General features: G+C 41.5%; 1 protein-coding gene across 5 annotated transcripts in view; it reads left to right on the top strand.

Moving 5' to 3' along the window:
- The window catches only part of RELN (reelin), a 371,671-nt gene that overhangs the window by 27,864 nt on the left and 319,608 nt on the right, over positions 1–24,199 (top strand). For all 5 annotated transcript variants that reach the window (XM_087967748.1, XM_087967745.1, XM_087967746.1 and 2 more), the window contains exon 2: positions 19,205–19,315. In XM_087967748.1, the coding sequence (XP_087823874.1) occupies positions 19,205–19,315 (111 nt within the window). The remainder of the gene's footprint in view (positions 1–19,204; positions 19,316–24,199) is intronic.

Raw genomic sequence — 24,199 nt, 5'->3', positions numbered from 1 at the left:
CCCAAGTCAGGAGTTTACAAAAAATTAATATGCCAAAGCCTAGGGTTGTGAATTTTGGGATCACAATATCAGAGAGAGAACACAGATAACTTTGTCCAGTTTTAATGTTTTCATTTGGAGGGGTTTCTGAAGCAAATAAACTCTATTTTAGGATTCCTTAGTTTTGTGCTGGAAAATAGTGGTTTAATGTTTACCAAGACATATTCTAGTTCTTTGGCACATTACTATGATTATTTCAATCTGATTTATTTTATATACACAAACAAATAGAGAGAGGGAGGGTTTACTCAGACAAGTACTAGTAGTTCTTTCGCACATGATAATGTCAATCCTTTGATTTATTTCATATGTGTGTGTGTGTGTGTGTATGTATGTATGTATGTATGTATGTATGTATGTATGTATGTATGTATGTATGTATGTATGGTATTCAGCTTTGTTCAGGTATTTTCCCACGTCATGAGGAACACAATACAGAAGCCTGATGATGGCAGATGAGATTCTGCTGAAATGTTGCTACAACTTTAAAAGCACAACTATAATGACGTGGGAAAATACCCGAACAAAGCTGAATACCATACATATAAATACCCACGAAAACTTAAGAAAACAAAGATAGATAGATAGATAGATAGATAGATAGGTAGATTGCTCTCTTTCTCTCTCTCTCTCTTTCTCTCTCTCTCTCTTTCTCTCTCTCTTTCTCTCTTTCTCTCTCTCGCAGTACTTTCTCTCTCTCTTTCTCTTTTTCTCTCTCTCTCTCTCTTACACACACACACACACAAACAAATACAAACACAAACACTATTTGTTACTACTGTGTCCACACGTGATCAGTTGATCATCCAGGGTGTATGACCCATTACAAAATGAACCTGATAGATTGATGAATAGACAGATTATACTATAACCGGGAATATTTTGGATTTGAAAAGAAAGGGAATTTAGCTGGTGCCCTTTGTGATGACTCCTGTCTGAAAAATTTGCATGTTATTAATGGCAGGATGACTAAAAAGCAGATGCGCGGGATGGGAGTTGCAAATTGTTTTTGTTCCTGCCAATAGGAAAGTGATAGAACTAGGGAATAACTTAAGTTTTTCAAGGGCCTGAGCACTGTTCTGTAATACATGTTGACATGTTGAATGTCACCTTCTGTCATGTACGATATTTCTTCATACTAATGATGTCCTTCGGGATTCGGAAGAGTTTGCTGTCAGGCAGGCTGAATGCATAAAAGAGTGAACTTCGGTATCAGCATTCTAGCCAAGCCATCGCAAGCTTTCTTTTTGTAAACACCGATACAGGGTTTCTGTAGTGGTCTTTTCTTTTTATTTTATTTTATTTTATTAAGGGGTGGTAGAGGTTGAAAGCGAAGCCCCTTCCACAGATTGGTATCAACAAAACCCCCATCTCTGCCTTTATCAACCCTGTGCTAAAAATCGTTCGGTATATCCTGCAATACTACAATGCAAATATTTGAAAATAGGATATCCATTCATTAACTATCTAAATATTACAGGTAATAAAATTTTGAAAAATGAGAGATTAGGGTTTTTTTTTTCCCCTGCAAAAATTCAATAAGGTAAAGGTAAATTTCATTTGCTAAATGGCAGTACTGTATTCTTAAGCACAAATATTTTTTCCTGTATGTATCTTAAGCTCCTGGCTCTTCTTTAAAAATAAGTTTTGTTTGAGGTAATGCTTTCTTCCATATTGGAGAGCAATTCAGGAAAAAAAGCCTATCTTCCACTGAATGAAGATATTTCTTTTTCTCTCTTTTTCTCTTTCTCTCCTTCCTTCCTTCCTTCCTTCCTTCCTTCCTTCCTTCCTTCCTTCCTTCCTTCCTTCCTTCCTTCCTTCCTTCCTTCCTTCCTTCCTTCCTTCCTTCCCTTCCCTTCCCTTCCCTTCCCTCCTTCCTTCCTCCCCCTTCCTCCCTCCCTCTTTCTTCCCTCCCTCCCTCTCTCCTTCTTCCCTTCTTTCCTCCCTCCCTTCTCTTCCCTCCTCCCTCCCTCCTTGTCTTCCTCCCTCCCTCCTTCCCTCCCTCCCTCATTCCTTCTTCCGTGCCTCCCTTTTTCCTTCCTTTCTCCCTCCGTGTCTAATGTACCAAGAGGTTTGTTGTGAAGAACATTGGTAGAAGTGATTGTACTGAAAAAGTAAAAATGCTAAGGTTGAGAAATAGTGAATACAATTATATAGACAAGGATGTACTGTATGATGTCTCCTTGGGTGTTTTATGGATAAATGCATAAGAAACGGTTTATGTGATATTCAAAATGTGTTAGACATGACTGTGTGTGTGTTTTTATATGTAGACAGTGCCATATTGTTGGCTGAGAACGTGAATAATTTGCAGCAAAAGTTAGCTTGTGTGGTGCAATGAAGAATCTACTCTACAACTAAAGATTAACAAACTTGTAGATCAAAGTAGTTAAGTGATTGCATGTTACATATAGAGAATGAATGCCTTTATTAATGTTGAAAGAATGAGCTGCCGTGGCGCAGTGGTTAGAATGCAGTACTGCAGGCTACTTCTGCTGACTGCCGACTGCCAGCATTTTGACAGTTCAAATCCCACCAGGCTCAAGGTTGACTCAGCCTTCCATCTTTCCAAGGTTGGTAAAATGAGGGCCCAGATTATTGGGGGCAATAGGCTGACTCTGTAAACTGCTTAGAAAAAGCTATAAAGGCACTTTAAAGCGGTATATAAGTCTAAGTGCTTATTATTGAAGATGGGAAGATGGAGAAACTTTAAGGCATGCAAATACTGGTAGAAAGATAGTCGTAATATGTGATCGATTATGAAAAGGAAGCAAACATGGATTTCATATAAGATTGTGCTCTTGACCACTTTACTGGATGAAAGTGAGAGTTGAATACATCAGGAGAAACCTAAGAGTATATGGAACTCAGTTGCAACCAGTTGTTTAAGAAATAGGGATGACATGACTAGCAGTATTCCACTATCTAAAGGGCTGCCACAAAGAAGAGAGGGTCAACATATTCTCCAAAGGACAAGAAGCAATGGGTGGAAACAATTCAAGGAAAGAAGCCACCTGGAACTAAGGAGAGATTTTCTGACAGTGAGAATAATTAACCAGTAGAACAACTTGCCTACAGAAGTTGTAGCTCCCATCCAACCCTGTTACTCTGCTAAGCATGTGTAGTATAGCAACAGAAAAATGAGTGAATAATAAATAAGTTGTTTTGGGGTTTAATATGGATTGATCAAAAGAGCAAGTGATCAGTTCATATCAGTATGTTGGTATAGTCCAACATTATAGACAGATTAAAGTAGCGTTTAAACACAAAACAAATTTATGATGAGCAATATTGTCTGTAATAACTTTGTGATACGGGGTAATGACATAAAGAGAAGCAAGGGCTTCTATTGTGATGTTGCTTTTGTCAGGTTGAACTCTTTTCCTCCCTGGGGACATCACTGATTAAGGAAAGGTAAATGGGGAAACAGAAAAATTGAGCAAGACAAGCAATTTTAATTAATTAATTAATTTCTAATGGTATAGCCGCCCTATTAGACAAACAATTATTTGCGACTTGGATTAAACAGACATGTCATGCCTTCACAGAGAAGGCATCTTCCAGACAATGGTGTTTTAATTTAAGTGATGTCATTAGAAAGAATATCATTTCTATGCATTCAATTATAATTAATTTGATAAGAGGATTTACGTCTTTCAAAAGTGGGACCAGTATATCTTGAAGCTTAAATTTAACAGGCACATTTTCCTAATCTTAAAAAAAAAACCAAACTCTTCTTAACATTTAGAATAAATTCCTAGCAGACAGAGATTATTGTGTTCTTACTAGGTGTGTTTGTGTGAAATCTAGGTATGTTTGGTTAAAAACACAGTATTTGCTTATGTTTACAGGACTAGCTATTGTACAACAGCAAGAAAATAAAAGGGATTTTTTAAAAAAAGGATGCTGGAAATCTAAACACAACACTCATATTCATTTCTTTTAATAATTTATTTAGAGTGGTGCCAACAGTATGAAATTTTCATGTACGGGAATCAAACAGTCAGCTCTGCACAAAACTGAATAGACAAACAGTAAGACAGGAGTAAACAGAGGTCAATAAATCTATTCTTCCTGGATTGCATTGATGTGCAAACAAAAAGTTTAACAGGTTTTATTTTAAACGTTTTTCTTGCATATTTGTTAAAAGGAATGCATCAAATAATGGCATTCGTAGCCATTGTTAAACTAAAAGTGAAATATAAAATGTAGACTGGAACCCTGAAAAAGACTTTAAAATGACTAATGTTTGTTTGCATGGGGATTAATTGGGTAATCCTATTCAGATATTCCATTTATATTCGTTTTTCCCCCTATTTGCTTCTGCAGATTGGGATTCAACAAAAATATTTCATACGTCAGTATTATCATATAAAGGGGCAGCACAGCACAATGGCTCAGCAATTAAGATGCTCGGTTTACTGGCTGGAAAGCTGAAAACCTAGTTTTGAGACTTGAGCGCTGCGCGACGGGGTGAGCTGTCCTCGCTCCAGCTCCTTCCAACCTTTCAGTTTGAAAGCATGCGAATGCGAGTAGATAAATAGGTACCACTTTGGCAGGAAGGGAACAGATCTCCGTGTTTTGTCACACACTCTGTGCTGCAGCATGATGTCATGCTGGTCACATGATCTCAGAAGCCATCATGATGTCATGCTGGTCACATGATCAGTGACCTAGAAACAGAGATGACCACCGTAAAATTGGTTACGACCAGCGGAGTAAAACCTTTTGCCTTTTATCTTTACTGTCATGTAAATTGTTATCAATGCTCTGCAGAGATTGTTCTGACCCAAACCCTTTTCCAATAAAACAAACAATAACCAAAGGGAACAGAAACCTTTTAATGAGTATTATGAATCCCCAGTTAAAAGGCTGCTGCAAACTAATTAAGTTTGATAAGCACAAACCTCGCTAAAACTGTGTGAGGATGCCAAGAATAACAGATAAGAAATATTTTACAACGTAAGAGTCTTCAAATACCAACTTAAGATACTGCAATGTCCACGAGGCTGGAGTTTCAAAATATTTTTTCTTCCTGCAAAGAACGTCCAATTCACAGCTGGCTTTTATCTGCTTGAAGGAGGGGGCCATTACCTTGCAGCCTTACTCCCGAGTCTCCAGTGCTGTTGTAACTGCTCTTTCCTATGAGCAATACTTCGTGCACGCGCACTTGGCACAGGCTCCTCGGAAACCTCCTCATCGCTGCTGCCAGCCCCCACAATCTCTGAAGGCAGCAGTCCACTCCCTAATGGTCCTGGCCCAGCATCTGAGTCCTCGCTCTCCTCAGCCGTCCGCACCTGCTGCCGGCTAACCACAACAGAGATAATTTTGTATTGGCTTTAATTCTGACTTCTAAAATATCATTTCAAGATGGAAAAAATGTCGAGATTAGGTCTGCTCTCCTAGGTGACCTAGGCAGGAAACACAACTAGATGAGCTAAGTCTACTTTCTTGGAAGGCTCCATTAGTAGAATCTTGCAAGTCTGAAGTGGCAAACTTTCTGCCACTGCTTTTAAATATCTGATCAATTAGGGTGGGTGCTTCCTAAGTTTCTTTCTCTGACTGTTAGGTTCCTCCCTCTCTTAACAGAATAACAGAGTTGGAAGGGACCTTGAAGGTCTTCTAGTCCAACCCCCTGCTCAAGCAGGAGACCCTATACCAATTTAGACAAACGGCTGTCCTGTTGGACTAGAAGACCTCCCAGGTCCCTTCCAACTCTGTTTATTCTGTTGGAAGTCTGTAAGGATCAGTGTTCCTCTATTGCATAGCTAAGCCAACATTTGGTTGAAGCAAAGGGATTACGGTAATTTGGTGGCACTACTCAGTAGCTATAGTTATAGATATATGGAGCAAATACTTGGAATAACTAGAATTGAGATTGGATACTGGTCCCATGCAGTGGTGGGATTCAAATTTTTTTACTACCAGTTCTGTGGGCGTGGCTTGGTGGGCATGGCTAGGTGGGTGTGGCCATGTGACTGGGTGGGCGTGCCTTTTTTTTTTTTTTTTTTTTTTTGCTTTTTTGCTTTTTGCAGAGGCTGTTCTGAGGCCCAGAAGGCCCCATCTGTTTTTGGGCCTTCTGGGCCTCAGAAGAGCCTCTGGGGAGGTTTTTTTTTTGCTCCCAGAAGGCTCCTCAGAGGCTCAGGAAGGCAAAAAATGGAGCGGGGCTGATCCCCTCCCTCCATTTTTTTGCCTTCTTGGGCCTCAGCAAGGAGAATCCCAGCACAACTGATCGTATGAACAGCTGATTGTCAGGAGGGGAAAAAAAGAAATACCTTAAGGGGCAGCGTCAGGCGGGTGGGGCGAGCAAGCCAACGGCGACCAGGCGATCGGGTTGGGGGCGTGGCCAGCCAGAACTTACTACCTTTTCGGCGACCCACACCAAATCCTTGCTATCAGTTCGCCCGATCCGGTGTGAACTGGCTGAATACCACCCCTAGTCTCCAGTCAATGATAATTGGATCTTTGAAGCCAAGTTGAAGGAATTAAAGGGGCTTCACCTGTTTTTGTGACTTTGTTGCTTTTGTATCCCACCTTGGGTCATCTCAGGTTACTTGCTTATCGACTGCAGCGATTCACTTAACAACTGTGGCAAGAAAGGTTGTTAAATGGGACAAGACTCACTTCACAAATGTCTCGCTTAACAACAGAGGTGTTGGGCTCAATTGTGGTCATACATAGAGGACATCCTGTATTACGATTTCAGATAATACGCGAGATATTTTTTTAAATGATAGGCAGTTCGCTCTGCTCAAGATTCGGCATTGACAAGTCTTTCCCTTTAGTTTCTCTAAATTTAACTGACTTCAAAAATCTTGAGTTTTTTTGTACTGATGAATAAAACATGCCCCAAGCAAGTGCCATTGTTTCAGCTTCAGGTTTAATTTTTTTGGGGGGTGGGGGAAAGAAGCAGAAAATTAATATTTCCATTTTTAAAGCAGCTCTAAGATCCGAAATAATGCTCTTAAAGTCTGTTGTCTTTGACGATCAAATTTAGTTTAAGCTTCAAATATATTCCCGTAGTTGAAAAACATTTTTTGTAAGGATAACCCCTTTGATATTTGAAAGCAGGAAACAGAAACTGGAAAATAAAAGTATTTTTAGTCCTTGGTTTATGATCAGAATTGACCCCAAAATTTCTGTTGTTAAGCGAGACATTTGTTAAGTTAATTTTATGACCTTTCCTGCCACCACTGCAGATGTTAAGTTTGTAACATGGTTGTTAAGTGAATCTGGCTTCCCCATTGGCTTTGCTTGTCAAAAGGTCGCAAAATGGGATCACGTGACCCCTGGGACTCTGCAATCATCATAACTATGAACCCAGTTGCCAAGCATCCGAATTTTGGATCAAATGATCACAGACATGCTGCAATGGTCATAAGAATAGAATAGAAAATAGAATAGAATTCTTTATTGGCCAAGTGTGATTGGACACACAAGGAATTTGTCTTTGGTGCAGATGCTCTCAGTGTACATAAAAGAAAAGATACATTCATCAAGAATCATAAGGTTCAACACTTAATAATAGTCATAGGGTACAATAAGCAATCAAATCATACTAGGAAACAGTCAACATAAACAGTAAGGATACAAGCAACAAAGTTACAGTCATACAGTCACAAGTGGGAGAAGATGGGTGATAAGGAGTGATGAGAAGATTAATAGTAATAGTAGTGCAGACTTAGTAAATAGTTGAACAGTGTTGAGGGAATTATTTGTTTAGCAGAGTGATGGCGTTTGGGGAAAAAACTGTCCTTGTGTCTAGCTGTTCTGGTCTATAGCGTCATTTTGAGGGAAGGAGTTGAAGTAGTTTATGTCCGGGATGTGAGGGGTCTGTAGATATTTTCACAGCCCTCTTTTTGACTCGTGCAGTATACAGGCCCTCGATTGAAGGCAGGTTGGTAGCCATTGTTTTTTCTGCAGTCCTAATTACTCTCTGGAGTCTGTGTCTGTCCTGTTGGGTTGCAGAACCATAACCAGACAGTTATAGAGAGAAAGTGTGAAAAATCAGTCATAAGTACTTTTTCAGTGCCATTGTAACTTAATTCACTTAACAACCAGGTTACTCACTCAACAACTCTAGTGACTCACTTAACAACTGTGGCAAGAAAGGTTGTAAAATGGGGGCAAAACTCAATAAATGTCTCCCTTAGCAACAGAAATTTGGGACAGAAATTGTGGTCGTAAGTCAAGGACTACCTATATTGACATTCAGCCAGAGTTTTAACAAGAGTTTTAAAATCCCTTTTCCTTTTGTTAAAAATAAATCAATGTATTGTTTTTTATGGTTAATTCTTTGTCAGTGATATATTGGGCACTAAGTATACAATTTTTTGCTTTTTTTGTGTCCTCTTACAGATATGACGCCTCTCTAGTCTTTTGTTTTGCTTTTTTCCCCACTTCCCTGTTTTATATATATAGATATATTTAAAAAAAAGATTAATTAAGGAAAAGTGACATCCATCTTTGAAGAAATGTTGCCCTAATTTACATTTTTAGATTCACAGTATGCTCAGCATTCTGCTTATATTACTTAATTAAAACGTGCTTGGTTTCTTCTGCAATTATTTTTTATGTCAAACCACATTACAATTAGACAGTTGTGGTGCACCCACACAATAAACACCCACCCCACTTTAGCAACAACAGAGATCAGAGCAGGTCCCATAATTCCACACAGTGTCTTTTGTGGGTGTTGAATTTGCAAGCGTTCTTTTCGTGTCTTTCCCAAAGAAAGATCCCTTTACTTTATTGTTTGTTTGATTTATTTTAACCTTGGGGGTCTGTTTTTTCTTTAATGTCACCCATTGTTGATATATCTGCAGCAAGACTTTTTACATGATAACAATTTGGCTATTATATTGAGACTGGTACTTGCTGGGGGTTAATGTGAAACCTTTTCCATTGTGTCATGCCCCTGGTGGAGACTGACTCTGAGAGAAAGGAGGAACAGCCACAGGGAGTGGAGGTGTGGCTCCAGAGGTTGTGGAGGAGGCTGGGGAAGGGCAGAGGCTGGCTGGGTAGTCAGAGGACCCAGGCCCATTCCTTCTCCATCCTAGGGTACGCAGGGAGGAGAGGATAAGGGAGAGACGTGGTCTACTTGGAAGGAGAGGGCATTGATCGTCTTCATGGGCTGCAGCTGTGACAACTGAATAAGAGGACAAACATGCCTACGAGCAAGTGCTGGAAACAAAGCGTGGAAATATCTCTAGTTTATGGTTCCTCTCTGAGTTTGGTGTCCTTCCCAGTGTGTGTTCTGTTATCTGTGGAAGTCCTCCAGTCCTTATCTTGCCTGGTTTGTGTTGTTTTTTACTCTTTATAATTTAAATGGCATTTCCTCCTTGTTGTAACTGCTCGTGTGGGAGATTTTTTTTTGTCTCCAGTCAAGGACATTTGGAACTTGGAAGCAAAGTGAAGGAATAAAAGGGGCTTCATCTGCTTTTTGTGACTGTGTTTATTTTGTATCCCACCCTGGGTCATCCACACATTACTTCAGGAAAAACAATGCTTCAGGACTGGAGGCTAAAACATACAATGAACGGTTGCAGGAACTGGACATCTGGAATAATATGAAAACTTGTGTTTTATGCATAAAACAAACAAATTCCTGAAAGAAGGCTCAACGTTTACAGTAAATTCCTTCTTCCATCTAAGAGATGTCTGTGTAGATAAATCTCACAATGGAGAAGCTGCATTCAATGAACTCTTTCAAGTCTCAAGAAATCCTTTGTTGCAAAATTCAGCTTAAGCTTAAGTCTCCCAGACAGCATTAAGATCTGCAAATGCCATCAAGCAATTCTATTTTAACCAAAGGAGGTGAATTAATGCCGACTTTGGTTAAAATAGAATATGCTTTGAAGCTATTTTAAACTGAAACCTTAGCTCAAATACTGAACAGTGCCCAGGTGGGCCTTCATCCTAGGAAAAACACCCCAAACTGTTCCAGATTAAATTTCTAAGATCTGTACGTGCAACACCCAAAGGAGTTGCCAATGCCCTCTTCAAGGTAAAATCAGGCATGTGCCTAAAATTAAAGTTAGAGTACAGGCAGGTCCCAAAATAAGTTCTGTTCCTAACTTTGTTTTAACGTGAACATAGATGCAAGTTGGAATTTGCATTTATTGATGGGTTGAATATTACAGATTGTTCACAATTGAGCCCTAAATCTTTGTTGCTAAGTGAGACAGTTGCTAATTGCTCCATTTTATGACCTTTCTTGCCATATGTGAATCGTTGCAGTTGTCAAGTTAATAACACGGTCGTTAAGTGAACCTGGCTTCCCTGTCGAATTTGCTTATCAAAAGGTTGCAAAAGGACACTGCAACCATCATAAATACAAACCAGTTGCCAAGCGACTGAATTTTGATCATGCTGCAACGGGTTAAGAGTGAAAAACAGTAATGAGTTATTTTTTTCAGGGCTGTTGTAACTTCAGTCACTAAATGAACTGTTGTAAGTTGAGGACTACCTGTAATACAAATGGCAGGTATCGTTTTTCATCCTGGAGCTGACAAACTGCTGAAGGTGCATGCTTTTGATATGCAGTTTGTTTTCAGCGGGTTTTAGTGGTTCATAAAAACATGTGCAGCTTCAGTGGCTTTTTTCAGATAAAGGAAGGAGAACACTGCCTGCCATTTTTAGTGACAATTAGCCCATCTCCTGGCTAAAATTGTATATATGATTTGTTTTTTAAAGGTGAAAAAATAAAAAGTATTTATTAGGACTGCAGAAAAAAACAATGGCTACCAACCTGCCTTCCATGGAGGACCTGTATACTGCACAAGTCAAAAAGAGGGCTGTGAAAATATCTACAGAACCCTCACATCCTGGACATAAACTACCCTCAAAACGACGCTATTGAGCCCTGCACACCAGAACAACTAGACACAAGGACAGTTTTTTCCCCAAATGCCATCACTCTGCTAAACAAATAATTCCCTCAATACTGTCCAACTATTTACTAAGTCTGCATTACTATTACTATTAATCTTCTCACCACTCCTTATCCCCCATCCCCTCCCATTTGTGACTGTATGACTGTAACTTTGTCGCTTGCATCCTTACAATTTATATTGACATGTTTCCTAGTATGATTTGATTGCTTATTTGTACCCTATGACTATTATTAAGTGTTGCACCTTATGAATCTTGACTCTTGACGAATGCATTTTTTCTTTTATGTACACTGAGAACATTTGCACCAAGACAAATTCCTTGTATGTCCAATTACATTTGGCCAATAAAGTATTCTATTCTATTAAAAAAAAGGCAAACAGCATTCTCCTTCCTTTATCTGATAAATTTAAGATTGGTCTTAACTTTTCTGTAAGAAGGATGATCTTAAGCTGCAGGTAATTCTCAACTTACAATTATTCATTTAGTGACCGTTTGAAGTGACAAGGGCACTGAAAAAAGGGACTTACAATCGGTCCTCGCCTTTACAACTGTTGCATCGTGTGTTCAGAATTCAAATTCTTGGCAACCGGCATATATTTATGTCGGTTGCAGTGTCCCAAAATCAGAATTTGTCACATTCCCAGCTGGTTTCCAAAAAGCAGAATCGATGGGGGAAACCGGATTTGTTTAATAACCATGTGGTTCACTTAACAACCATGCCAAAAAAATCCTGCAAAATTGAGCATGACTCACTTAAAAGCCACCTGGCCCCAGTGATGGTTATAAATGAAGGACTATTTGTGCTGGCTTGAAGATACAATTCCACTTGGATTAATAATGATCTCTTAAGCCAGAAGAGCATCCTAGAGCAAAAATTAATACCCTATGGTGATATTATCAGAGTATCTATAAATCTTGGCTTAAGACAAGTGTTTCTCACTGTTGACAGCTTTAAGTTGTGTGGACTTCAACTCCCAGAATTCCCCAGACAGCAAAGCTTTTGCTGGCTGGGGAATTCTGGGGATTGAAGTCCACAAATCTTTAAATTGCCAATGTTGAGAAACACTGGGCTAAGACAAAGCCAATACCAACTCTCCCAAAGATTTAATGGCATTATATTTCAGACAGAAGCAAGTATCTTGTCATAGACAAATAGGACCTGGACGACAAAGGACTTCTATGAATCGGCCAATTATCTCTCTTCACTGACATTTTCCAAACCAAGGAAAGCTCTGGGCTAGGTATAATATTTTTGCCTTTGGCATGACTACCGGGGAGAGACTCTAAAATCCCATTTGAGAAACACTTTTTTCCCACGTGGGCCTGGAGATGTTAAAATAGACCAAGGGCGTGTAATCTTACTGCACCATCAATCAAGAATATTCTCCTTGCCTAATTTCTGCCCCTTTTACACCGGTACCCATCACAATCTGACACTGCTTATATGCCCATCCTTCTGTTTTGTTTTGCTTTTCTCGATGTTGCTTCAAAGGAAAAAAACGTGGAAGTGCTTTGTCGTTGCTTTTCCTGGGAGGCTTCTTAGATTTTCCAATCTAGCCTACAGCTCTGCCTTTTGCCAGTAGTCCAAGTTTGGTTCCAATGGTACTTAAGGACTACACGTTTTGATATTTAAGTGAGAATCACCATACAGGAGATGTGCTCCTTCCCAAAGGTGCTTTTTCAGGAGGCAACTGTACTTTCTTGTTTTTTTTATTTTGAAGATGTTTCGCTTCTCATCCAAGAAACTTCTTCAGCTTTGACAGGAGAGTGAGGAACAGTGGTGGGATTCAATTTTTTTTTTACTATCCGTTCTGTGGGCATGGCTTGGTGGGCGTGGCATGGGAAGGACACTGTAAAATCTCCAGTCAGAGGTGGGATTTGCCGGTTCTCTGAACTACTCAAAATTTCTGCTACCGGTTCTCCAGAACTGGTCAGAACCTGGTGGGGAATGGAAGGATTTATATTCCTTGCAGACGGTTGGTCATTTGCATCCTTTTTAGAGGGTCATTGAGGCCACTTGGCATCCTTTTAGAGGGTCATTGAGGCCACTATCTGTGTCCTCAGGGTCACCTGAGTAGTGCTCCTGGTTCCTGTAATCTGTAAAAAGCCAGGAGCACCATCCAGGTGACCCTGAGGACACAGATAAACCTCCAGGTGGCCTCAACAACTCTCTAAAAGGATGCAAATGACCAGCTGTCTGCGAGGAATATAAATCCTTCCATTCCCCACCATCCTGTCAGAGCCGAAGAAGCTTCTTGGATGAAAAGCAAAACGTCTTCAAGGAAAAAACAAGAAAGTCCAGTTGCCTCCTGAAAAATCACCTTTGGGACAACTGTGACCTGGATGACGGAGAATCTCTATAGATGTCCTCCTTCCCACTTATGGGTTTGTTAAATAAAATTCTCGGCCAGTTTTGTGTAAAGAAAAGAAGATTCATTATTCAGAAGTAAAACATGACAGATGTTTCCAGTCAGTTACTCGCTGTACCTGTTGGTGAGGTCTTAAAATAGCTGCAACTTTTTGTGCTGTGGTGTGGTAGTGAGGAATTTTTTTCCCCTGAATAAATTAGTAAGATACAGTTCAGACTGAGAATATTTTGCCTTCTCTTTGTTACTTGTAGAAGTGAAAGCTATTTTATTTGTATCATTTTGCCTCTCTCTTTAGTTAAGAGCCTTATTAATGATGCGTACAATTTAATTTTGTTTGCTGAGGGTACTTGATCCTTTTCCCTCCCGAGAAAGCTGGGATAACATTAAAATTAGTCTTGTAAAAGATTGTAAGTAGCAGAAAATCTTTAATATCGATCTCGTTATTTTTCTTTTTCTAAGTCTGAAAGGTCTACTTAAATGTACAGTATGGGCCTTTATACTGTAGTAACAGTGAGACCACTCACGCATCATCACAAAATCTTCAGAACCATAAAGCCTACAAACTTGAAATTTGGCACGTGTGTTCCTCTTGCCTTCTAGGTGCTCACTAAGAAAGGATTTTTCGAAATGACCATCAGAGCATTAGGATTTTGTATATTACTATTAACATGCTTTTTATATATTACTGTTAACATGATGAATGTATTTATGATGTCTATGATCATGATTTATCATTTATATCTTTTATCTACACTGAGAGCTTATGCATCAAAGACAAATTCCTTGTGTGTCTAATCACATTTGGCCAATAAAGAATTCTATTCTATTCTAGTTTAGGAATGATCGATGGAGTTGCATGCCAACTATATGTATGCCATCCGTATGCCCTTTGTACCAATTTTTCTCTGAAATTATAACTTGGGATAAATTGTATAGATTTGTTCCCTAGTTCTTGGTCCCAGACAATTTTTGAGTAGTATATTGTGAGGTTTATTTTGTTTCTAAGGAAGGTCATGGCTTCTAAAGAAGTGTTAGCTAAAAGCTATAATCTCTTAATTGCAGCACCCAGGAAAATCATACTGATGATTTTTCGTGGGAGAGAAGCAAGCAACTGCAATGCCCGTTTCTCTGGGTTTTGTTCTGTTTTGCAAAAGGGGGGGGAAATGGTGTAAGCCTTTGTTTAGGCTTAAGACATCAAAGCACTAATTAATTCTCTAATCTGTCAGAAGGACACCCTCAGCCCACCTACTTCAGCTAGCATTTGCTTAGTAGTTCAAGGCCTTTGTTGCGGAAAATGCAAAGTAATATCACTAATCTATAATGCTGTTACGAACACTCATTTTGATATTTTCTTAGTGGAGGCTGTTGGAATAGAGCATTTTCAACACTCTTCTATGGGCACTACTAATAGTACCAAACAGTGTATTAAAATAAATATTCAGAAAGCAGGCACTGTCATGTAGCAATGTGTTGCAGAAGGTAGTTAGATGAGATGCAAATCCTTTTCATAAACCAGGAGAAAACCCCACAAGAAAGAGGAAAGAACAGGGCATAAAGGGAGAGTCACGTTGGTGTAGCGGTTAAGCTATTGACCTTGAAACCAGAAAACTGAGTTAGATGATGGGGTGAGGTGGGGAGGAGGCCCAATCCCTGTGGGGACCTAGTGGTGGTGGGGAAAAGCCCATGGGGGCATAGTGGGGGTAAGGCTATGGCAGAGGTGGTCTTCAGGTTCTGACCAGTTCTGGAGAACCAGTGGTGGAAATTTTGAGCAGTTCGGAGAACCGGCAAATACTGCCTCTGACTGGCCCCGCCCCCATCTATTCTCCGCCTCCCATTGAGTCCCAGCTGATTGGCTGGGTCTTCTTTAGTTGCCCTGCATAGGAAAACAGAGCTGGAAAGCAGGTTAGTGGGGTGGGGAGGGAATGGGGGTTTTGCAGTAACCTTTCCCTGCCACACCCACCAAGCCACACCCACAGAACCGGTAGTAAAAAAATTGAATCCCACCACTGGGCTATGGGAACCCAATGGGGGAGCGCTAGGCAAGAGGGGTGCTTCAGCATCCCTGTGGTTGGTCATAAGGACGAACAACTGTGAGGGCAGTGGTGTGATTCAACCGGTGTAACTTGATGATCGTGTGCTTCGCGCACGTGCCCACCCTTTAAAAAAAGCCCATCTTCAGCTATAATACTTACCTTCTACTGAAGCCCCGGTGAGTAAAACAGCTGAGGCACAGCAAAAGCACTCTGCCACACAAATCAGCTGTGCTCCAGAACAAGGAAATAAAGCACAGGAAAGAGCAGGGGCGGGTGGGTGGGGCCAAATGCTCACCGGAATTACCGGTTCACTCGAACCAGTCCAAATCAGTAGAATCCCAACCCTGTGTGAGGGGCATTGCAGCGGCCCTAATTTTGGGATCGGGTTGCAAATAGTTTTGGGGGGGCTCCTTCATGTGTTTAAATGGTCAGCAAGTGACCCATCATTAAGTGAAGACTACCTGAAGCTTGTTTGATGTTAACCCCCTGCTTATCTGGCTATTGGTTGCCGGAGAAGATGTGTTCGGGTCTTCTTATTTCCTTCGTAGTGTTTTTATTGTTGAGCCGGGGTGGTGCAGTGGTTAGAGTGCAGTACTGCAGGCTACTTCTGCTGACTGCTGGCTGCCTGCAATTTGGCAGATAGAATCCCACCAGGCTCAAGGTTGATTCAGCCTTCCATCCTTCCGAGGTGGGTAAAATGAGGACCCAGATTGTTGGGGGCAAGAGCCTGACTCTGTAAATTGCTTAGAGAGGGCTGTAAAGTTCTGTAAAATGGTATATAAGTCTAAGTGCTACTGCTATTGTATCTTATGGACGTTGTGTAAATGTGCCTTATCTCTGTGTGTCTATTGACACCAGACAAACAATCAATAATACCTAATGAAGGAACTATCAGGGAGAAAACCCCACCCCACTAACATTGGCAGGGCAAGCTACTGTGTGTGAATAGAGAGCAAGCACCGCACTCATTAGCACTGATTATATCACCTTGTAGGGTAATGAAATGTTTCAGGCAAACAATCATGCTCACCAAGGACTCAATAAAAAATCTGTTCTCTCTTGAGCAGTAAAAGTCGAAAGCTTATCAAAAGTTGCCGTAGGGATTCCTAATTTTTTTTGGCTGGTTTGGGGTCTCTTCTGATTCTCCTGCATTGTTCTGACCAAGGCTTCCTGAGACCGTAATTAAGCACATGCTTAGTCCAAACAACTCTTGTTTTATTTCAATGCTGGGAATTACATTCATTCCCAGCACATAATGAGTCCCAAACAATCTCTAGAGATAAGCACCCACCTTTCTCTCCTTTGAATTGCTGCCAACAACTAAAGTGCCCAATTAGCTGTAAAAAAACAACGAAAGTACAAAGTCCACACAGGCTTCAAGGTTTAATCCGAACAGAGCAAACAATACTGCTTCCTGCAAAGGTTTCTCTACCTTTGCACTTCCTTTATAACTTACGGGAGGGGCCAATCATCTCCAAGCCTTACTCCTGAGTCTTAGCTCCTCTTGCCTTCTGGCAGCTCTGCGCACATGCGCACTGGGAACAGGCTCCACTCGTTCCTCTGCCTTACTGCTGTCATATTCTGGAGGCTCTGGAGTCAGCACATAACTCCCAGATGGCCCTGGCCCCATCTCTGTATCGGATGCAGGACCCTCGTCCAAGTCCTCCCCAGACTCCCGGACTGGCCTATGTTCCTCCCCATTGTCCCACTCTGCCGCCATTTTCGCAGGGTGCCGGCGGACCACAACATGCATGTCAAATCCTGGCCCTCAGCTACCTGGTATCCTGTCAGGAAAGGAACCATCTATGGCTAACCACTCTGGAATACAGAGAAGGAATAAGAATAGAAAAGGCCAGTTCTTCACAAGGGCTGTAAATATATGGTGTTGATTTTTTTTTTTTTTTGAGAAAGTGGGTTTCCAGTCCCCTAATCATCTTTGTTGCTGTTCTCTGCACTCTTCCTAGAGTCTCAACATCTGTTTTACATTGTGGCAATCAAAGGGTTCCAGGGTCATATGACCTCCCTCCCTGTCTCCTCATTGCTTTATCAGTGATGTGTTTAAGTTTGAGCCACTGAGAAATTTAGGTATTTTGTGACATATGACTCATCCACATAGTGGTGCAGATAGTGTCATAACAGGGAGTTACCGGGATATCCATGTCCCACTACGGCTCTGCTAGTTTCATTAGTTCCCACTATGCTTCTGGGTGGTATTGATGGACCTGTTGTCCTCCATGAGATGGCATTCGGTTATTTACAGGCTCGCCTCCCCCTGGTTCTTTCTACTAGTCCCACTAGATCCAACGGGAGACACGCTCTGGATCCCTTCAATGAAAAAAATGTCATTGTATGGGGCTCTGGAAGGGAGCCTTTCCTGTCACAGCTCCTTCCTTCTGGAACACCATACCTTCTGAAATGAGATCTGAAGACAGGATCTGTCCGGAGATGGGAAGGCTCTTTGGCCTCTTTGTCAACTATTTTATCTGGCTCTATTCTCGGTGAGCAGCAGAGGATTTCCCCCCCCTCTTTTGCTAATATTGGTTTTGCAATAGTGGTGAATATAATATCGTGCTTCCCCCAAAATAAGACCAGGTCTTATATTAATATTTGCTCCCCAAAAAATCATTGGGTCTTATTTTTCCAGGTCTTATTTTCAGGGGAAATGCAGTACTAAATGTGTCTGTCTGTCTGACGATCTTAACTGGGGCTTATTTTAGGGGGTAGGGCTTATATTACAAGCATCCTGAAAATCATACTAGGGCTTATTTTCAGGTTGGGTCTTTTTGGGAAACCCAGTAGAACGAACCTTCACCCTCAATATTGGTTTATTGTTACGATCCTTTAGTATTTTATTTGTTGATCAAAATATAAAATGTAGAAGTGCAAAGAAAAAAGAAAATAAGAGAGGAAAAGAGGAACAGAGAAAAATGTAGGGGAAAGGAGAAATAAAAGTATTAACCCAACTCCTTTTGGTGCAGTAACATAAAATCTCAACTTTTTATTTTTACATAATATATACTGGCCATTTCTGCAACAACAAACCTATCAAATCAGCAAAATGCAAAATCAAAGTTTTGTTTTCTTTCCACCTCAAGCACGAAGTCCAAAAGCAGTTTCCAAGTAGAAACAAAATTTAATTATGCTCTTTTCTTTAATCAAAGCGGTCAATTCTGAGATGCTAACTCATCTCTGCTAGTTCCATCAACTTTTGCAGCCATTCATCTACTGCAGGAATCAAAGTTTCCTTCTATTTTTGTGCGCAGAACATTCTTGCTGCTGTCAGCCTATGTAACCATGATGGCAAACCTATGGCATGCATGCAGGAAGTGACATGTAGAGCCATTCCTGCCGGCACACGAGCAGTCTCCTAGAACTGATCCACTGTGCATGCGCGTGCGCCTCCTACCAGCCACCTGATTGTTGGGTATCTGCCACGCATACCTGGGGGGGGGGGCGGAACGCACACAGCGGGAGTCATGTGTGCATGCGCAGAGGTACACAGCGCATGGGGGCATCATGTGTGCATGTGCAGGGGAGCTGGGGGTGTCATGCATGCACTGCATTATGGGTACAGGCATGTGTGCACACTTTTGGCACGCGACGATGAAAAGGTTAGCCATCACTGCTATATAACATCAAAAGTATGGTTTTATGTTTCAACATGTGGTAGCCGTCTTGAGTCACATTCGCAAGATGGCTGGCTGTATAAATTGATTAAATACATCAATAAATGAAAAAGATTTGGCTGTTCTGAGTCCAAAGGAAGGCTGGGCGAATTGTTCTTTTGAAAATGAGGGTTGCTTTTGTTTTGTTTTTAAATAAAAAAATACTGCAGGATATTAAAATATATATTTTTTCTCCTTTCAGTGACTATTTCAACAAGCACCTTTTTTGATGGCATATTGGTCACAGGACTTTATACATCTACCAGTGTTCAAATTTCGCAAGGCATTGGTGGGTCCAGTGCATTTGGATTCGGTAAGTCTAGTCTTTTTTCTTGGAATGAGTTTTACAAGTATGATCTAACAATACTCATTTTTGTTCATTTTATTTTAGAGAATTTCCACTTTTACTAAACACAGGTGGAGGAGTAATTCTCTGTATAGAACGCTGTCTGGGTTGCAGCAATTCAGACAACCACTAGGTGGCAGCCAAGAGATGATGAAAACTCTCTTTGCTGCCATCTAATGGTTGGCAGATTTTATAAACCCGCTCCTATGCAGCTACTCTTGTCAATCGAAAACTCATCCTAAAGCCTATTTAGCATTGGAGTCATGTCCCTGAAATGTTCATTATATGTCAAAAAAATTAAGATGGCAAACAGCATTTAAATCACAGCCCAATGGGGGATTAAGGAAACAAGTTGTCCATTGCTTTTGTAATTTAAGCAGGCAGGGGTTAATGAGCAATGCAAACCTACCGTGTTTCTCCAACAATACGGCCTCCACCAATAGGAAGGCCCAGCATGATTTCTAGGCATGAGGTGAAATTAAGCCCTGCCCTCAAAATTTAGGCCTATTTAAACCATGCATTTCCCCGCCATTTCTCACATCGTTCGTTAGAACTACACGAGGTGAAGAGAAATGGGGGGTAAAGGTGGGGTGGGTGGGGAGAAAACTTGCCTTTAGGAGTGCCCTGCAGGTAGCCTAGCCTAGAATACCCCGATCTACTACCGATAGAACATCAGCCGAGAGAAGCTCCCTGAAGGCAGAGTCACCAGCTGCTTCGATCGGCCAGTAGATGCAGCCTCGGGGCGAGCGCCCACACACACTCCCCTCGCCACGAGGCCATTTCTATCGGCCGATGAAAGCTCCCCAAAGGCAGAGTCACCAGCCGCTTGGGGAGCTTCCATTGCCTGAAAGACACTGCCTCATGGCGAGGGGAGTGTGCGTGGGTGCTCCTGTCAGGAGTGCCCCGCGGGCAGCCACAGCTCGACTTGAAGCGGCTGGTGACTCTGCCTTCGGGGAGCTTTCTTCGGCCGATAGAAATGACCTCATGGCGAGGAGTGTGCGTGGGCGCTCACCCTGAGGCCGTTTCTATCGGTCGATCGAAGTGGCTGGTGACTGCCCTTGGGGAGCTTCCATCACCCGAAAGACACTGCCTCATGGCGAGGTGAAGTGGCTGGTGACTCTGCCTTTGGGGAGCTTTCATCGGCCGATAGAAATGGCCTTGTGGAGAGGTACGTGCTCATGGGGCGCTCTAGGTGGGGGAGGAAATTAAGTCACCCCCCAAAAAGACGGTCCAGCCATTTTTTCGGGGGTCAAAAAAAAAAAAAGGCCCAGCCTTATTTTGTGAGAAACACGGAACTAGGCGGACAAGAAAGAACTGGAGAGATATATCTTGTGAAGGTTGTTTCTTTTTGGCTTAGCACCATGTCTGAAGCCATCCAATGTAGGTTATCATTACCGCCTGCATGGTCTCTTCCTACAAGGGATTGGCTTTCTCAAGGAAACACCATCTGCCCATTTGTAACAAATGAGTACTGCTGAGAATCCTGCCTGTAGAATGTGTGACATTGGCATTAACTAGTTTTTTTCACCAGATTTGAGGTCAGTTCTTCCAGCTGCATAAAGGGGAAGGAAAATCTCTCAGTGTAGTGTGAGAGAGAGTTCAAATCCAATATCCGTACCACTTGTAACTTTCCCTGCCGGCTTCTCCATTGTCTTTTTGGGGAAGCCTGGAGAAGTTTGCAAAGAGAGACTATATGATCGAAGGGCACTTAACTACCAGTTGTAAATGTGAAACCTTTGCAAAGAGTTTGAAATATGTTCATGTTATTCTCTCTCTCTCTCCCCCCTCCCTCCCCCTCCCTCCCCCTCCCTCCCTCCCTCTCTCTCTCTCTCTCTCTCTCTCTCTCTCTCTCTCTCTCGTGTGTTTTATGAAAGCTGAAAGTGCTTTGTGGGCCATAAGCCACCCATTGTGTGGTTATTATGACTGGGAAAGGTCATTAAATGACCAGTCATAAGTCAAGGGTTATATGGCTGCTCCAAATCATTGAGATTTCATGGGCCATAAACCATCCATTGTGAGACTACTGTGACTTCCAAAGTTCATTAAGTGACCACTCATAAGTCAAGCGCTAAATGATGCTCCAAATTTTTCAGATTATATATGGTTCATATGCTGTATAACACATCCAGAATCAACAGCAAACTATAAGGTATTAAGAGGTAATTAATTTTGGATGTTATGGTGATAACAGGGTTGCTTTGGGTAATGAGTCTGGGGTGGACTTAGATTAATCCAAAATCAATCAACATTTCAAATAGTACATTTTGCCAGAGGTCAACTAAGGATGCACACGGCAACTTTTAAAAAGAATAAACTAAGGGAAATCAATTGCTAGGCTGACATTGATCTAAAATAATAATTCACGAGTGTGCATATTATGTATTATCATGAAAGATGAAGAATTGAACAGGAACAAAGAGGAAATTGCTGGCTCATCTCATGTGTATTTAAAGGATATTTCTGAGCAGCAACCAACACTGGTTTTATTTTCTAAGAATGCCTATTGTGATCCAGAAGCATTCTTGGAAAGAAAGAAAACGCTTGAGATTTTCCCTGTGCTTTTCGGCGTGATGGCTTCCCATGGTGCTATTTTTAATTTTACACATCCTTGAAAATAAAATCAGGTGGAACATGGGACAGACCCCCCCAAGGAGAGCCTGTGAATTTTTATGGAAATTTGGAGCATGAAAATCCCCACATCTGGAGGGTGCCAAAATTAGGGGAAATAGCAATAGCAATAGCACTTAGACTTATATACCATTTTACAGAGCTTTACAGCCCTCTCTAAGCGGTTTATAGAGTCAGGCTCTTGCCCCCAACAATCGGGGTCCTCATTTTACCCACTTCGGAAGGCTGGAAGGCTGAGTCAACCTTGAGCCTGGTGGAATTTGAACTGCCAAATTGCAGGCAGCCATCAGTCAGCAGAAGTAGCTTGCAGTACTGCACTCTAACCACTGCGTCACCATGACTCAAATGTTGAGAAAGGCCTATAGGTCTTAGCATTGTGAAGCGTGAAACGGTATTCATGTAGCCACCAAGAACTGCATCTGAGTAGAATGGAAAATCATGTTTACATTTTTTTTAAAAAAAGGAATGTTATCTGCTATAGTACAGGTTGTCCTTGACTTCTGACCACAACTTAGCCCCAAATTTCTGTTGCTAAGTGAGACAGTGGTTAAGCGAGTTTTGCCCCAATCTACGACCTTCCTTGCCACAGTTGTTAAGTGAATCACTGTGGTGATTTAAGTGAGCCACACGGTTATCAAGTCAATCTGGCTTCCCCATGGACTTGGATTCTCAGAAGGTCGCAAAAGGGGATCATAGGATCCCGGGACACGGAAACGGTCATAAATATGAACCAGTTGCCAATGTGTCTGAATTTTGATCATGTGACCATGGGGATGCCATAATGGTTGTAAGTGTGAAAAATGGTCATAAATCCAGAGGTGGATTGCTGCCGGTTCAGGCGAACTCATAGTTAAGATTCTCCATAGTTCGACGAACCAGCTGGACCCACCCCGCCCATTTTTCAGTCTGTTTCTTGGACCATTTTTCAGGCCAAAAACAACCTGAAAACAGTCCAAAAAACATCCTGAAAATGGCCCCCAAAATGGCCTGAAAATGGTCCAAAAACGGCCTGAAAATGGCCCCAAAATGGCCTGAAAACGGCCCAAAAAACAGCCTGTTTTTTTGGCCGTTTTGGTCATTTTTTTAGGCTGTTTTTTTACTATATTTTGGGCCATTTTCAGGCCATTTTTCTAGCTGTTTTCAGACCATTTTGGGCCATTTTTGGCTGTTTTTCATGCTGTTTTGGGGCCTGGAAAACAGCCATAAAACTGCCAAAAAAGAGGCCAAAAAATGGGTGGGTGGGGCCAGCCAGTGGTGGGATTAGCCCAATCCGGCTGAATCCCAACTCTGCCTTTGAAGCGAGTGGCCGGGAGGTGGGGCTAGGTGTGATGAGTGACATCACCCACCCAATCACATGACCAACTGGCCACGCCTACCCAGCCAGAGAACCAGTTGTTAAGTTATTCAAATCCCACCACTGCATAAATCACTTTTTTTCACTTTGAACGGGCCACTCGATGAACTGTTGTAATTTGAGGATTACCTGTACTGCTACTGAACTGTTGGGAAGGTGTTTGTGTGTGTGTGTGTGTGTGTGTGTGTGTGTTCCTTATAGCTGCATTTGTGTGTACAGAGCCCACTGGGTTATTTTCTACCTCTACCGAGCAAAACAATTGCCCTTAGTTGCAGCATTTAGATAAAAACTGTGCCATGGCCACATTTTTGATACCGTTTCTCTATAAATGATTGAAATTGCTCCAGTTCCCTCGTTTACCTTTGTGGCAAACCAAATGGGCTTTAGGACCCTCCCTTCCCACCAGGGACCCATGCCAGAAACCAAAACAGATGGTCAAGTGGGGAAAAAAAATAACCTTGGGCTTTGGGGAAAATTTTTAATAGGTTTCCCCCATTTGCCTGATTCTGTATCTAATGCTCTTTGAACTGCCACTGTTCAGTTACAACTCAACAACTTCCATGTATATTTTAATAGGGATTATCAAACACAATTTGCTCAGAAGATGTACCAGTTCTCTACTGCTAATTAACCAAGTTTAAATAATCACAGAGTTCTGGAATAATTGGAAAGAAATCCTGTTCTCTTGCCAGTGCATAATTACTAATTAACAGGAGATAAAATATCTGCATCACAGTCATAGCTGGAAAAATCTGTTAACAGTTAATTAAATTGCGAATAAGGTCCAAAGTGACGTTGGTCAGCAACATTCAGATTTGCAGTTTTACTTGGTAAATTCCCCCACTACAATCAACTTTCTGAATCAGTTA

Source organism: Notechis scutatus, chromosome 6 (assembly GCF_049901735.1).
Source record: "Notechis scutatus isolate UNSWTSFEM ecotype Mainland chromosome 6, rNotScu1.2, whole genome shotgun sequence".
Taxonomy (NCBI): Eukaryota; Metazoa; Chordata; class Lepidosauria; order Squamata; family Elapidae; genus Notechis; species Notechis scutatus.
This window is presented reverse-complemented; position numbering and strand designations above follow the sequence as displayed.